This window comes from Protopterus annectens, chromosome 3.part1 (assembly GCF_019279795.1).
Source record: "Protopterus annectens isolate FY-2018-M chromosome 3.part1, PAN1.0, whole genome shotgun sequence".
NCBI lineage: Eukaryota > Metazoa > Chordata > Ceratodontiformes > Protopteridae > Protopterus > Protopterus annectens.
The window spans coordinates 767,478,109-767,494,053 of record NC_056732.1 but is presented as its reverse complement, the minus strand read 5'-3'; the positions used below and the strand labels follow the sequence as shown (position 1 = coordinate 767,494,053).

At 36.8% G+C, this 15,945-nt stretch overlaps 1 protein-coding gene across 1 annotated transcript in view; it reads left to right on the top strand.

Annotated features, from left to right (window-relative positions):
- Positions 1–15,945, top strand: part of LOC122797720 (CUB and sushi domain-containing protein 3) — a 5,249,173-nt gene that overhangs the window by 4,862,779 nt on the left and 370,449 nt on the right. The window contains exon 53 of the mRNA XM_044066251.1: positions 12,841–13,014. Coding sequence (XP_043922186.1) covers positions 12,841–13,014 — 174 coding nt within the window. The remainder of the gene's footprint in view (positions 1–12,840; positions 13,015–15,945) is intronic.

Here is a 15,945-nt window from a genome sequence, read left to right as displayed (position 1 = left end):
TGTGTGTGTGTGTGTGTGTGTGTGTGTGTGTGTGTGTCTGTGTGTGTGTGTGTGTGTGTGTGTGGGCATGCTTGTGTGTGGTGTGTGTACGTAAATGCTTACTATTAAAAAATTGATAATTAGGACCTCGGCTAGAGCAAGAACTGAAACAGAACTCTAAAACTCAGAATGCTGAAGACCGACAATTGCATGTGGGTTCTGAAGTGGGTAAGTTCATACATTTGGTATTGTCAGTGTTTAGCATTCTGTGAGTCAACCAATCCAACTGCTCGCAATTCAGACCGAGTGTGAGGACCCACCAAAGACTATTGCTTTGAACTTGCCATAAGGGTATATCCTCCAAAATTAAAAAAAAGTGTTATTGTTAAAACAACAACAAATCAGTTAAGTGATTTCATCCATATAACACAAGGACTTCTTCACAACTGCAAGAGTCAGTTATTGGATTTCAGTATTGCTCAACTCGACATTCCGATTCTTGACCTTGTAATTGTGCACCCAGATAACTATACATAGATATCTATATGTATCATTTTAACTAATGGGATGAATAGTTTATTCCCACTCTGTTCTACTAGGATCAAAATGATACTTATTAATATAATTTAACATATATCTTGCTTTACCTATGTTGTCTCTTGAGTTCTTCATCCTTGGCTGTGGGTATTTCTCTTCTGTTTTCTGAGAATTATTGCGCAAGTGAATACATGCCAGAAATCCACCAGGATTGAAAATATTTTTTAAACCTGGATTATTGCAATCAGATTTTACTTTCATCATCTCAGTCTCAGTAAAGCCTTAACTAATTATTGCAGACCACACTGTGGATATGTCTGTCCAGCCTATTTGTCAAAAGGATCTAAGAGCCTATCTTACTGATGGTATGGGACTGCTGTAAAGAACACCATTTCAGTGGTAGAATCACACTTTCAGAGAAAATGCAGTCTGTACTTTGTGGTTGTGCAGGCAATGCCACTTGTATGAATCATGACACTACTGTAGGGGTGCTGGGGATAGATATCATGTGAGTCAATAGCTGTCTCTACTGGTCTAGCTCCCACCAGTTTTGCATCTGTGGTTGTTTGCTACTTTTCTGATGCACCCATCTCAATTCTTTGTTAATATCTTCGCTAGTCTATGCCATCTAGGTCTGGGTATATTAATGTCATCCTGACTCAGTAACTTTTATAGATGTTCCTGACTAAATTGAATAACTTTTCCATCTCAACAGTTACTGTCATATCACGCTCATTACAAAAATTTCTCTTGAGTATTAGTAGCAGTACATTAGAGCTCTGTATTAATTCTTCACCTGAAAATATCATATTAGTGACTTGGCCTTCCCAAGAATACTGAGGTTTAAATACTTAAAGTGAATTAACTCTACTTTTATTTTTATGGCATATGTTTAGGTTAACTTCAGATGTTTAAATCACACTTTCCTTTAGGACAAAATCAACTGGCAAATGCAGCTTCAAACTTCAACTAGCAAAACACACCTTTCACTATATTCACTTCTTTGTTGAAGTTAGTTTATCACTTTTGTCTTGCATCCTTTGCAGATGAGGTGCTACATGTCTTCTCTCACTAATATCTGTGACTCAGAAGCGCCACCTTGTGAATCATTTCCATCCTGGGTCCCAATACTGTTTTGCTGAGATTGGTTTGAGCCCATTCTTCCCAGGTCATCTCTTTGCTTGTCATGTTTGACATCGCAGACCTATCTGAGGTTAGTACCCTCGACTTCTGGTGTCGATGTTGCCATTGACTTTGATGTTCTTGACCTTGAATCTTTCAGAGCCTATGCTTCCATTGATATTGTAGGTTGATTTCCTTGGGCCTTCCTTAGTCCTGCCTCCCTTTGCAGCTAACTATTCTGTCCCCAGAGCTGGCCTTTGATGGCGGATGTAATGGCCACCAATGTCAACCAGGCCAGCAATAGCTGTTATGGCTTCCATGGTCTGCGTTTACATGTCATCTTTGTCACTGGGGTTGACCTTCTCAGTCTTTGTCTTAGGGTCTTGACTGTCCAGCATTGATCCATTGGAGTTGGCTATATTGGTCTTATACTTGGAGTTAGTGCAGGTTCTGATGCTGACAATGCAAGTTTCATTATATGAGTCTCCTCTCTCAGTGACACAGACTATAGACCAGGGATCCCATTTGACTTCTTCGACCATCCCCCACCCTCCTATCTTAGAAAAAAGGGGAAGGTGATATGACGTATTGATTGTGTTTAACCCTTGACATTGTGCCCCCTTAGGTCAGGGAGGTAAGTCTAACTACAAAAGGAAGTATATATATATATATATATATATATATATATATATATATATATATATATACACACAGATATATATATATATATATATATATATATATATATATATATATATATTTTTTTTTTTTTTTTGAAAAGTTTCCCACTTTGGACATCAACAATGACCAAGAGACTATCTTTAACCCTTTACTGCCTAATGACCCAAGTTCTGGGGAAGTACTAGAGCCCATCAGGATCAAAATGAAATTGTCCCTAGACACCCCTTCTGAGTCACAAAACATCTTTTCTGCCTTCTGAATCCCTCTTGCTAGTTCTCTCAGATGATGAGATGGTTTGGATCATTGTGTAAAACCCATGAAGAACCCTGATGTGATGACACCTATACAAAAGAGGCCAAAAAGATTGTGTAGCCTCAAAAGAACTGCCCCAGCTGATCATGGGTTTCTATGATAAACTCCATATTCACACTTTCTACGCATTTCATTTTTCCTGTAAAATACTGGATACCAAAGTGACAAGTGCAGCGGTAGCATTGTTACCTCACAGCAAGAGGTTCTCCTGTTCGATTCCCGGCTGGAGCACCTTCTGTGTGGAGTCTGCATGTCCTCCCCGTGGTCGAGTGGCATTCGAAAGACATGTGTAGAATGGGCTTGCCTTCATCGAAGGTTGGGCATCAAGCTGGCACCTCGGCACCATAAACATCTACTGCCAATCATTAGCCAAAAGAAGAGCAACAACAACCAAAGTATCAAGATCAACCCCATTTCCATAGGTTTCAAAATGCACGGTTTTATTGTAAGGAATATGGCAGGCCTTAACCTGAACTTACAAATGCTGAATCTATTCAAGTAGTGGTCATTTCATAAACTTGCAACTTCTTAACATCTGCACATTTTCCAAATGATTGTCCCTTTTATCCAGAAGTGTACCTGAGGTGGGACAAAGGAGGGAACTGTTACATGTGCATTGTGTCAGGGGCCACAATCTGCAGATCTGTTTTTGTTACTATTTTTTCTCCACATATAAGTGTGCATGTCAGTAGACTATAAGGGTTTTAGGACCTGGTACTCCTCCTAGAAGGAAGGAGCATTAGATAGTAGAAGTGACCTTTTTTGTCTGTCATGTAGGACATGAGGGAAGTTCATTAGGACATGGCATTTCTTCTTAGCAGAGGAGGACCACCAGAATGGAGAACAGAAAAGGGACTTTGTCTGCTGTTCAACCTAGTGTTGAGGGATATCATGGCTGGGTAGTAGCTCTGGGTGTCAAATGAATTAGTTACAGCTCTGCCTTAAATGATGTATCTTTTGGCTATTTTTGCCATTTGTGAGAAAAAAATCCTGTATTGTCAAAATTATTCAACACTTTCATCAAATTTTCAGAGTGTTAGTGGCATAACTTGCCATTAAACTAGGCTGTTACTCTCAGTGGCAAAAGATCAGCTGCATCTTGAGTTTTAATTAAAAAGTAAAAAATTGTAGGTCTTTTTTTATACCTCCCCTTGAAGAAAACTGGAATACACAATTGTTTTCGGGTCACGTTTCCAAATCCCATTCTTTCCTGAATTCTACATGAACTTTAAATGACAATATCTTTCTTCTCCTTTAAGCCATTGATATGAAATTTTTAGAATAAGCGCTATGGATAATGTCACTTCTATTTTGTTTTGCACAACTTACAGCTTTTTTGTAAAGTTGACAGACTGAATCAAAAATATGTGCTTTCTTGTCAGGATGTCTAAAATGTGCATATTATGTTATAACATAAAATGACAGAAAAGTATCACTTTTTCCTAGGAGAAAGGTATAGTTAAATTTTTGGTTTTCATTTTAGAACACTGGAACAGTCATATGATTCAGATACATATCCAGTTTGTTAGCATGAAAAGGCAAAACATATGCATTTATTGTTAAACAAGTGGCAAAACTGGGTGTCTGTCTACTGGTGGAACATGGGGACAAAGGACTATTTCTTTAAGTATTATACCAAATTTCTCAAAATAATACACTGTGACCCCCAGCTACAAAATGCACTTAACTTTCAGTCCCAGATTCAAAGACACATTTACAGTCTTATTGTCATGTAATATACATTACTTCATATGACACCAAACTGGTGGAGTGGGCATTGTAAGTATAGCGACAATAAACTTTTGTATTTAGGAAAAATAAATGCAAATGTTGGTTCTTTTGTAATAATAACTCAGTTAAGATGGATTGTAGGCTATTACTGTTCTCTTTACAGAAAAGAAGACCAAATTAACAGTCATTTTGAAAAATAGGTATAAATTAAACTGCAACAACGAACATCTATAAACATATATATATATATATATATATATGGATTCACTTCAGAAGCTCGAATTTACAAAATCTCGAACTTCAAATAACCGAAACCAAAACATCGAGTTTTGTAAACTCGAACTTCTGAAATGAAACGAAAAAAAAAAAAAAAAGACAAACTTCGCTTTTGCAGGGGGCTTCGCCCCCCTGCACCCCAGCCCCCCACACCCCCCCTACTTAAATATACCAACTCCAAGATCGCGCTACAGTGGGGAAATGGGAAATCTCCCATCTTGCGCTGTATGCGGAAGCGCAAAACGGGAGATTTCTCATTTCCTGTCAACACCACACAAAAAAATAAAACATTACGTACACACAGAGCGTAAAAGAATCCTTGCCTCTGTGTGTACACAATGTAGTAAGGTAAGTAAACTTTTATTTTTCAGCACTACACATATTCGATTTACTGAAATCTCGATCATATGGTCTCGACCATACGAAATTAGAGATTTCAGTAATTCAATATATATATAGTATATATATATATATATATATATATATATATATATATATATATATATATATGTAGTAACTACCAATAAAGGGACGCATCTTAGTCCCCCTCTCAGATTTCATTATGACATATTCAGACAATTACCAAAGGAGATGCATTTATACACACATAGGAAGCTTATTCTGCTCTTACAAATTTCAGTGCAGCACTACATTGAATATTACCTAACCCCATTAGTTGCATGTTAGGTATGGCATATTGCAAGAAAAAAAAATCTGGCAAAATGTATAAGATTTAAAACCCTACATCACCTTGCTAATGCATGCTAACCCTAATCTCAACCCTACACCTTACCTATGAAATACTCTTTCCTTAACACTACCACTATAAAGACACACAGACACATATGTCATAGAGCAACACACATGCACAGCATTAAGCCTATCCCCTTCCTTAGCCCTTACTCTGGCCTACAAGCACTCAGATGTACACTACAAACTGTAATGTCAAAATTTTCTGATTCTTGAGCCAGCACAATGCTGTTGTCAGTAGATGGAGACAAACAGACACACACACACACGTGTGTGTGTGTGTGTGTGTGTGTGTGTGTGTGTGTATGTATATTTTTTCTGGTCTAATGATAAATTACTGTACATGAATTTTAGACCTTAGTTTCTCCAGACTTTGAGTACAGTAGTCAAACAGTAAACCAGTTGAAAACTGTAGGTAGTGCCAGACCATAATTACAAATGCCCTCTCAAGTGCTGGATATGGGCCATATGTCAGTTTCCTTAAAGTAGGTTACAATAAAAAAATAATCACAAAGCTCTAATAACATACCTTGGTATGCAATACACACATATACTGTCTCCATGGTTTGTGCTCCTTCTGAGAGGGTACACCACCTTTAAATGTGAATGGATAAATATAATGTTCTCATCATTCTCTGATAAGTATTTCTCTCACTGCACCACATCAATCATCTTTCAAAAATGACCCTGTAGCTGTCTTTTGCTTTCACACTTTGCCTGCAAACAAAAATGATACCCACATTCTACATGCTTGTGATGTCTGATTGAGAAGGAAATGAAAAAAAAACACAGCCACAACAGCATATTTCATTCTACTACTGTTAAACACATACACTGTCCTCCAACAAGCCATGTCATTTTTATTCAACATAAGTCATGTAACAACTCTTTGCTTTCATATGCAGCATGTCTCCTTTTGCCTGACCCCAAAAGAAATTCACCTTCTGTTTATAGCTTTTCTAGTTGATTTTGAAGAAAGTGAAAAAAGCGATTACATAGTGATTTATTTCAACCTGTTGCTGTAGAATTTGTATACATATGCTCACCCCAAAACTACCCATATCGGTGATCATTTTGAATCAATCATGTAATTGTCTTTCCCTTTTATTTACAACCTGCTTACTAAAACAAGATGGCCACTTTCTTTTCAAATTTCTGATGCATGACTGTGAAGAAAGTGAAAGACACAGTAGCCTCAATAATTAATTTCAACTTGATTTTCATAACTGCCCATAAGGTAAGCAGATGTAACTCTCCAGTGATTTCTCACATTCTTTTCATTTCTACTTCCGTTCAGTAGATGGTCACCTTTTCTGTACTTCTCTGATGTTTGGTTGTGGTAGAAGTAATGGAAAAATTGACCACAGTAATGCTTTCTAGTTTGCAATTCTAAAATACTTATACACTGTCTCCATATCCCAACCAAGCAACATCAGTCTTGATTTTATTATGATCATCCTAATCATCCCTCGATTTTATCCACAGACTGACTCCTTCCCAGACAGATGGTTATATCTGTTGATTACCTGCAATGTGTGATTCCTAGAATCTGTGAAAAAATATTGCAGTAGCATATTTTTACTTACTGCTATAGTACTTAATATATTTAGGTTAGTTGTAGTAAAATTAAGGACAAAAAAAAAACAAAGCTGGCGTGCTTTGTGCTTTGGTCAGTGTCTACTTTTACTACTGCCCACAGATTTATCTCTTTTTCTGCCAGTAAATAAATGCAATTACATACCTGCAAGAGAAAACCATCCTTTTTTAATCCCAGGTACTTTCTTTCATAAATCGTAAATCATATGATTAGAGATTTCTGCGAAAGCATTGAGATGAGTTACTACAGCAAATGATTAGTGGTACAAAGACTTTCTAGTAATAGGACAAGTTTTGACTACTTTCATACTTACTATGTTCATAGGGTTAGAGGTGAGACAGTATGCTAGTAAACAGCATGATCTGTCACTTTCAAGTCAGAATTCCTGCTGACATTAATAGAAAGCTCCATAGCAATTATCTGGCTAGTACAGTTACTGTAGTAGCCAAACAATTACTTTACAGATGTGCTGAAAACGACAGTAAGTTTTATTATTTTTTATTATTTTAAAACTGACTTTATGCTATTTTAAAAATAAAATACAGATATGCTAAACCTAAATTATTTTGGCTCTCACAATTGTATTATTTCACCATGGTGCTGAGATAATGTGAAACACATCATTACATGATTAAAAATGCTGCCATGGATTATATTTGTGTGGCTACAAAGTGGGCTTCACTGAATACTTTTGCAAATCACTGCAAGCTGGATGCGTTTTTCAATTCTAAGTCATCTTTTGGGACCACCATTATTTGAGTTATTCTTTAATGAGAATCACCCAAGAGGCCAAGTCGGGGACTTTGTTCTACATGTGGCAGAGATGAAAATTCCAAAGTCAGACATGAAAGTAACATCCTTAGCATAATCATTAATCTGCATTAGCAGTCCTAGCTCCATCCTCTTCCCCCCTGCCTCAGGCCTAACATGTGCCTTCCTTTGAATTTGGGAGAAGAATGAGTTTATTTTGTTCATGCTGTGGCTTTTCTGATCTGACAAAAATCTGGAGATGGGTCCTTATGTGGTCAGCACTGTGGGTAGTGAGAGGTAAGTCAGATAATGTATTGTGTGCCAGACTAACTGAATACTGCCAGTCTTAATCCTGCAAGTGAGGGAGAATACCTTATTGTACTGAAACCTGAACAGTGCATAGTATCTGAAGCTACTGAGAATATGACTATTTCTTTTAATAAATAATAAAGAGAATTGTGCATATATACACATGTAAAAGCTGTATTTTTAAATATTTTAAGCTGACCCTGTTTAAACTTCAAAATTGGTTTAATGTTTGAAATATCAGTTAATCCGGGAAACATATCTGCATAAAAGTTATTTATTCTTTATTAGTTCTGTATGTATTACAATGTCGCTTCCACTAAGATTGTGAGCAATACATTGAATTACCCATAAATTAAAAAGAATGGCCATCACATTTTTGTTTGTTTGCTTAAAGAGTGCATTTGTAGTTACTTTAGTGCATAAGTTTGACTGATACTCACAAAATCTTTTATATGAATGTGTATATTTTTCTTTATTATTTCAATGGTGGGTTGCTATAAAATGAAGGCAATGAAATTGATTCATTTTAATTGTTTCATTAATTGTTTCATCATATTGAATAGTTAATCTCAATTTGTGAGTATATAAATTATACAAGACTGCAAAGACTTTTAGATACATAGAGGGAGAATTGTTCTTGAAAGCTTTGATACAAAATAAATTCAGGTTTGGGGGTTCTGAAGCTCCTGGTTTCTGTTCTTTATTGCTCTTAACCATCCAGTATGGACTTCTTGTCCATTTCAGTATACACAATCTACTTAAGTACATGTTTATTTCATGTATGCAATAGAGCAAGTACTTTCAGCATTTGGGGTAGGGCTGTTGTGTTTAAGGAGGTTGAGTTTCAAGGCATAATAGTATAACTTATCAGTCTACCGGAACTGTTTGAAACGTACTCCTCAAACTAGCTCTAGCATGTAATTTGGAGACTAAGGATACTGTTGCAATACTGATACTTAGCATTTCCGGTGGTACATGACCAGTTGTTTGTTCTAAACCTTAACCATACACAGAGATGACCCTGCCCTAATGTAGGAAATCAAGACATCTTGTTAGTGGAACTTCTCCCATCTGTTGGCACTGTACAGAGCTGTGGCAGTAATGGGTGCCACTTAGTATGAACAGGAAAAACGAACAAGCCATAGCAAAGTTGACATTCTGCCACTATATGCAGCTTCCCTAGTAGTTCTAGTATCCACACTGCGAGTGAAATGATACGACTGTGAATTATCGACAGTTTGTCTAGAAGATATAATGATGTGCTCGCCCTGCAGAATGCGTGTGCTGCCATGCATATAATTTTGTGCATGCCCTGCAGAATGCATGTGCTGCCTTGCTTATAATTATGTGCCTGCCCTGTAGAATTAGTGTGCTGCCTTGCATATTTGAAGTGTGGTATGGGTATAATGATACTTGGACCTGGTGAGTGGATAAGTGCATAATATGTGTGTTCTGTGGCTTATGCGTATACCTATGTGTATGTCCTAAATGTGCTGTATCTATCAGTGTATTGAGTGCCAGTGCTGTTGTTGTGTGTATTTTCCTGTTGATGTCCTTTTTGTGGCTTTTTGTAACCTCTCTGGAGCTTGAAGTTCTGCAGCATAACATCATCTTCCCAATATCACTGCTGTATCCCTGCAATACTGATCGACTCATACCAGAGTCATGTGCTGTATCTGCACCTTATGTAACATTCAGCCATTGTTGTATGCCCCTCTGTTAGCCACGCAGTGATGTCAGCAATCTATTAGATATTACCTTTCAGCCTACTCCTTTGTAAATACCGACAGAGCTTTGTTTCATTCCATGTATTTAGTCCACATTTTATATGTTGATGTAGTATCTGAATTGTGATCAGGTGTGCATGTGCATTTTCATCCATAAATAAATGGACAACAACATTTTGCATATAATGCATACTCTGCCATACACATATGTACAGTTCTTTATGATGCATATTTCTGAAGACATCTGAGTCTATATGAGGTTTGGCTTTATAAGCTGCATATAGCCTCTGCGAACCCCGTGTCTTTTTGTGAAAGTTTGAAGGGACTTGTTTCAGGACCAAGACTATAGATGAGTCATGGCTTTGAGGTAATGTATCAGTTATTAATGCTGAGTATATGACCATAACAACAGAGTATTTAAGTGAAATGTATCACAGCAACAACTATTGTTCTGCTGTTAATAGGTTCTTCATCTGGTAGGTTAGCATGGGTGTGTAACCTGGCTGATGATGGAGCCTTCCATGCAAGAATGGTGTCACACTATGAGAGCAAAGTCTCCTATGCTTCTGAGCAGTTCTATTGCATGCAGATTTTGACAGTAACAGTGCTCCAGGCAACCAAACTTCAATTAGCAACCCAGGCACTAGAAGACCTATCTTTGGAGGGATAAGAGTAAGTGACCAGTGCTGGCCTGCCCATCCATATGGGAGCTTCATATGGAAGAAAGCCACAGCTCTCAAACAAAAGATGTTGGGGTGGGGGCATGAATATGCCAAGGAGTGTATGCAGTGCTGCTGGGGGAGCAGGTGTGCTAAAGTCTGCATTTGCAAAATGCCAACTATAGTAGACATTGCATAATTCTTACTAGCTGATGGTGGCATGGTGGTGGGTGATTGTTTAGGAACAGGCAGAAGAATAAAACCATATTGATAACAGTGACAATGTCAACTATTTACATCCCTCTTCTGGTGTCCTAAGATATTGGTGCTGTGTGAGAGAAATAATGGCACAGTAATAGATCAGAATGGTTGATAACATCAAAGAGGGGGGTATGACAGGAGTTGCAAAAACACTCATATTCTTTTAGGTAAAATTAAGCACACTGTAACATGTCCTGAGAAAACATAGTCCTATCTTAAGGATCAGGACAATTAGGGCTGGCACCTTTTCAAGTGCTTCAAGTGTTACATTCCCTACTGAAATATGAGATTTGAAGCGAAAGACCACACCTTCAACATCCACAAAAAAACAAAAAACGAAATAAAGAGTCACTGTTAGAAGGTTTCATTTGTTTCTGCTGTTTGTGTCTGAAGTATAGCACTCAACAATACTTTACCCTTAAAACATTACAACATATTTTGTAGGATTAAGCACAAAGCCCAAATCATTCACTGCCCTTTGAAAAGATGGATAAGGGGGTTATGGTAACCCATAGTATAATTTGTTAGCTAAAAAAACAAACATTGGCATCAACAAATTACAGTTATCTAATGTATGGAAATATTTTTGCAGTAGCAACACTGGTGTCAAAAGAAGTTCAGTCATGAAGTTGTAGCTGGTATGTTACAGTTGGTAGATTCTGAAATACCTGTGCAAGAAGATTGCTAGTTTATGACGATGGTTTGTAAGATCAGAAAATTCACTTCTCTGTGTGGAAGTTTTTCAGCCCATATAGCTCTAGTTAATCACTGTATATTAATCAGATCAGACAATAGTAGTAGAAGGGTCTATGTTATAACAGCAAACAATCAAAAGATTGAATGCTGTTATATCGACCACAAAAGAATGAAAACAAAAAAGTGTGAACAGCCAGAACTGCAATTTTTTCCCAGGGAAAAAATTTGCTGTTCCCACAAAAAAAACACACTAAACACTCTTTTAAGTGGAGGGTTTCACCCCCCACACCCCTTCACTTAAATATACCAACTCTGAGATCGCACTACAGTGCCGAAAATGGCAAAGTGACAGAAGCAGCCAAGCTACTTTTTTCCCAGGGAAAGAATTCACTTAAAAGCCGCTTTGTCATTTTGCGTTTTTGACATTTACAACTCGACGAAGATGCATTCGACATAATGCGTCTTCGTTCTTCTGACAGGAACACTAGTAGAAGTAGTGAACTTAAACTTGTCTTAAGTAAAAAAAAAAATAAAAATTATATAATTGTACAGAATTACTAAGTATTCAGAAGTAATCCAAGTAAGGCAGGCAGTCTGTTTCCAGTCAAAAAAAATTAACAAAGGATTTTCGACTGGAAACAGACTGCCTGCCTTGCTTGGATTACTTTTGAATAATTAGTAATTCTGTACAATTATATTTTTATTTATTTATTTTTTTTTTTTACTTAAGACGAGTTTAAGTTTGCTACTTCTACTACTATTGCCTGATCTGATTAATATACAGTTATTAACTAGAGATATATGGACTGAAAATCTTCCACACAGAGAAGTTTCTTACACTGTTTTGTTTTTGGACCCACTATATTTGTTTTGTGGGTTGTTTTGAGACTTCAAGGATACTACGGAGATTACTTGTTTTTTTAGAATCAGCAAATTACTACCTTAGTAGTAGGCAGTTAAGTTTGGCCTGGCTTTTTTCTTTCTTGCTACAAAAGTTTGTTTCTATTTGTCTATATCTTGCCCAACTAACAATTACTAACCTATGACAGAAGAACTTACAGATATTATCCTTCAGAACTTGCATACTGCGTTATTCGTTCAGATTACTTGTTAATTCAGAACTTTTAGCATGATATTATGACAGTCTTGCAAGTGCTGCAAAACATGACTCTAAGGTAAAATAAATACATTAAAAGTAAATGACTATATATTGTCTTAGACTGAGACTACCAATGTTTTGTCATTTTTACTGAAATTTTTGCAATATGTCAAATTCTTTTACATTTAATGTTGTTCTTAACCTGGTTTCTTTGACAAAAAGATATGCTTTGTAGCATGTGCTACATTTTTAATTGCATATTGTATGCAGAAAAATGATACTGACAAATGGCTATGCAATTTTGGTTCTATAAGCATTGCATTATAGTCACAGGGGTATTTGTATTTTTCCTAGCTATAAGCTGTGGTCATCCTGGAAGCCCCATATATGGAAGAACAAGTGGAAATGGATTCAATTTAAATGATGTAGTGACATTCTCCTGCAACACTGGATATATTATGCAGGGGCCGACAAGAGCACAGTGCCAGGCTAATAGGCAGTGGAGTCATCCACCACCCATATGTAAAGGTAAGAAATCTTCTGGGTTTTCCTTATAGGAAGTTAAAATGCTTATTTTGGTTATTTAATTATCAGGTTTTCTTTTTTTCAGTTTGTTAACTAGGTAAGTGGACTGGTCATCTGACACAGTTCTGTCATAACTCAGGCTATACAGAGTGTGGTATGGTTTTATAAGCTGCACAAGCTTGAGTGAGAAGTAATGACAAACCGTCCGATAATACAATGGTAAATAAGCAGATAAAACATAAATGCAAATGTAGTATTCAGACATATATTCATGGGTGTAGCAGAGACAAGCAAGCAAAAACATGAAATGAAAATGACAAAACAGAAGTGAATACAAAGAAGTTTAACAGTTGTTTCCATATATGCATTATACATAGTAATATGAGATTAGGTTAAAGGGGTTCACAGAACTTTGAAGAATTGAGTATCATACTCTAATACATTGTTCTGAAGTGGTCTTAAGGATTTCAAATGCTTCGATTTGTTAAATGCTGTATGCAAATTGAGAGGTTTTTTTCATATCTATCTAGATGAAGCAAGTTCTGAACTGTGTACATTTAATACAACATTGGGAAGTAGATGTTTCGGGTCTATATCAAAACAACGAAAGCGCATATGTGCAACTACATAAAAGACGACACATAATATGCAAAATCTGTAAATAGCGAACGGCCACGTAATCAAATTTTTTCCTAGTGAAATATTTCATGCGGCCGTTTAGAAAAAAAAAATTAAAAAACATTATCAGTTGGGTGGCTTTGCCCCCTACACATCCCAACATGGGGGGCTGTGCCTCCCACACCCCCCTAACTAAATATACCAACTTCAAGATTGCACTATAGCGAAGGAAAGGGCGATGCCATGTAGTTGGCCAACTACCTTCTTGCACTGTGACATATTTATTGAATTGCTTAAATGCAGTTTGATGAATATGTGTTACTCTTTATGTGTTCACTCAGTAGCTGTTTCGTGCTTCTGACATAGACCCAATTTTTCTCATACTTGAAGTAGACCAAGACAGCATACTTTCAAATTAAATATCAGCAAATGATGAATCACTATGATACCTTGCAAATACATAAGTCATTTTAAATGTCTGAGGGCCTAAAACCTGATGCAGTTGTGAAGAAGCCAGAGTCAGAAGACCATGGCATACTACATGGGCAAGTAAGAATGATGACAACATCCTGCAAAGGCTATACCTAATATGCGTGAAGTAGCTTGGCCTGTAATAGGCCATTATAGACAAAGGTATAGTTTGTGAATGGGGCAGTAAACAGGAGAAGAGTTTTGATATCCTCAATACACTAGTAACAGATGTTATTAAAATGCCATGATGTGAATAAACCAGCTGTGCTGCAAACAAACACCAGTCTGAATAAAATAAGAGTTCTGATGTTGCAGCAGAGCCAATTGTTTACGTATGTGTCAACAACATTTACAGACGCACAAAAGAGATCTGCTCGGAAAGAAAGGAAACAGCTAGTAATAATGTATAGATGTGAGAAATTCCATGACTGTGTGCATGATAAAGAATTTCTGGTAGAAGCACTCGATAAAACCCTTGCAAAGCATACCCAGAAAGTCATTGTAGAGAATACTTCCTAGATAGCAGATGAAGTTACTTAACATACAGAAGTATGTATCGAAAGTGAAATGCAGACCAGGCAAGGAACTATACTAAGAAATATATTGAGTGAACCACATTTACCAGAGAAGCATAAAAACTGCTAGAAGGAGAACTAGATAGTATTTCAGTGTGTCCAAAGCAAAGGTAAAACATTTTCAGAAATTACTAACTTAATGAAAGTTTGGCTTCACTAAAAAAAAAAAGTCTTATTTTTTTCTTTTAGTAAATGAATACATTTTGTCCAAAGCTTAATAATCAAAATTGAATGAATAATAGTTCTGAGAAGGCAAAGTCTTGAAAGGATATGAGTCACATATTATTTTGGCCTTGAATGTTAATTCCGAACAAGTAGTGCAAAGCCATACCATTTGCAGAGTATGTCAATGATAATTATAATAATATCTACCATTCTCAGTTTCTTATCTGTGGAGCCAAGTGGGCACAGATGTGGTCCAGTTCAAAACAACATCTGAACCAAATGCTTTGTAGTTTATGTAATTTGCTCTGACAGGCATCTGCTTGCAACACGACTGACATATTCACATCACACTATTTTAACTAAATCAGGCAACTAGAGCCATCTACTTCTAAGCTACAGTAAGACAAGTAACCAGAAATGTCACAATTAGCCTTGTTGCATGAAAAGCTATACTGAGAAATGTGATTATCAACTATTTCTAAGAGAAACTCACAAAGTCACATCTACTGGTGAAGCTGCGATGGTGCAGGAACATTACTAAAACATATTACTCATATTAAGAGTCTTCAGTGATTCATAGCTCTCAACTTTCCATTTCAAAATGAGGAACACTTCCATTGATAATGTGGAACAAATGGGCAAAATGTGGAACACTTACCAAGAGCATGATAACAACTTCATCTAGGAAGATCATAGGATGGTTAAAACATGCTATTTTGTATTCATAAAAAAGTCTTTTGACTCATTTCTCTTTATCATGGATATCAGTTAAAACAATTCCTAAGACTGAATGTGTGACAGACACTTTCTGTGTGGACCTTTGGGGAGCACGAATGTTTTATGATCCAAAATACGATCAATCCTCCAGGATCTACACTTGACTGGATCCTAGCTACCCACCCTAACAACATCCTGGAATCTGGAATCCTCCCCGACTCTTTCAGTGACCACCAGCCTGCCTTCATCCACCGAGCAACCCAGTCTCCTCCCCTCCAGCACCAATACCTACATACACACAACCTAACAAACTTCAATCCTGTAACCTTCTCTAATACCCTTAAACAAACTAACTGGAACAATCTAAAGACTTTACCACTTGACAGCG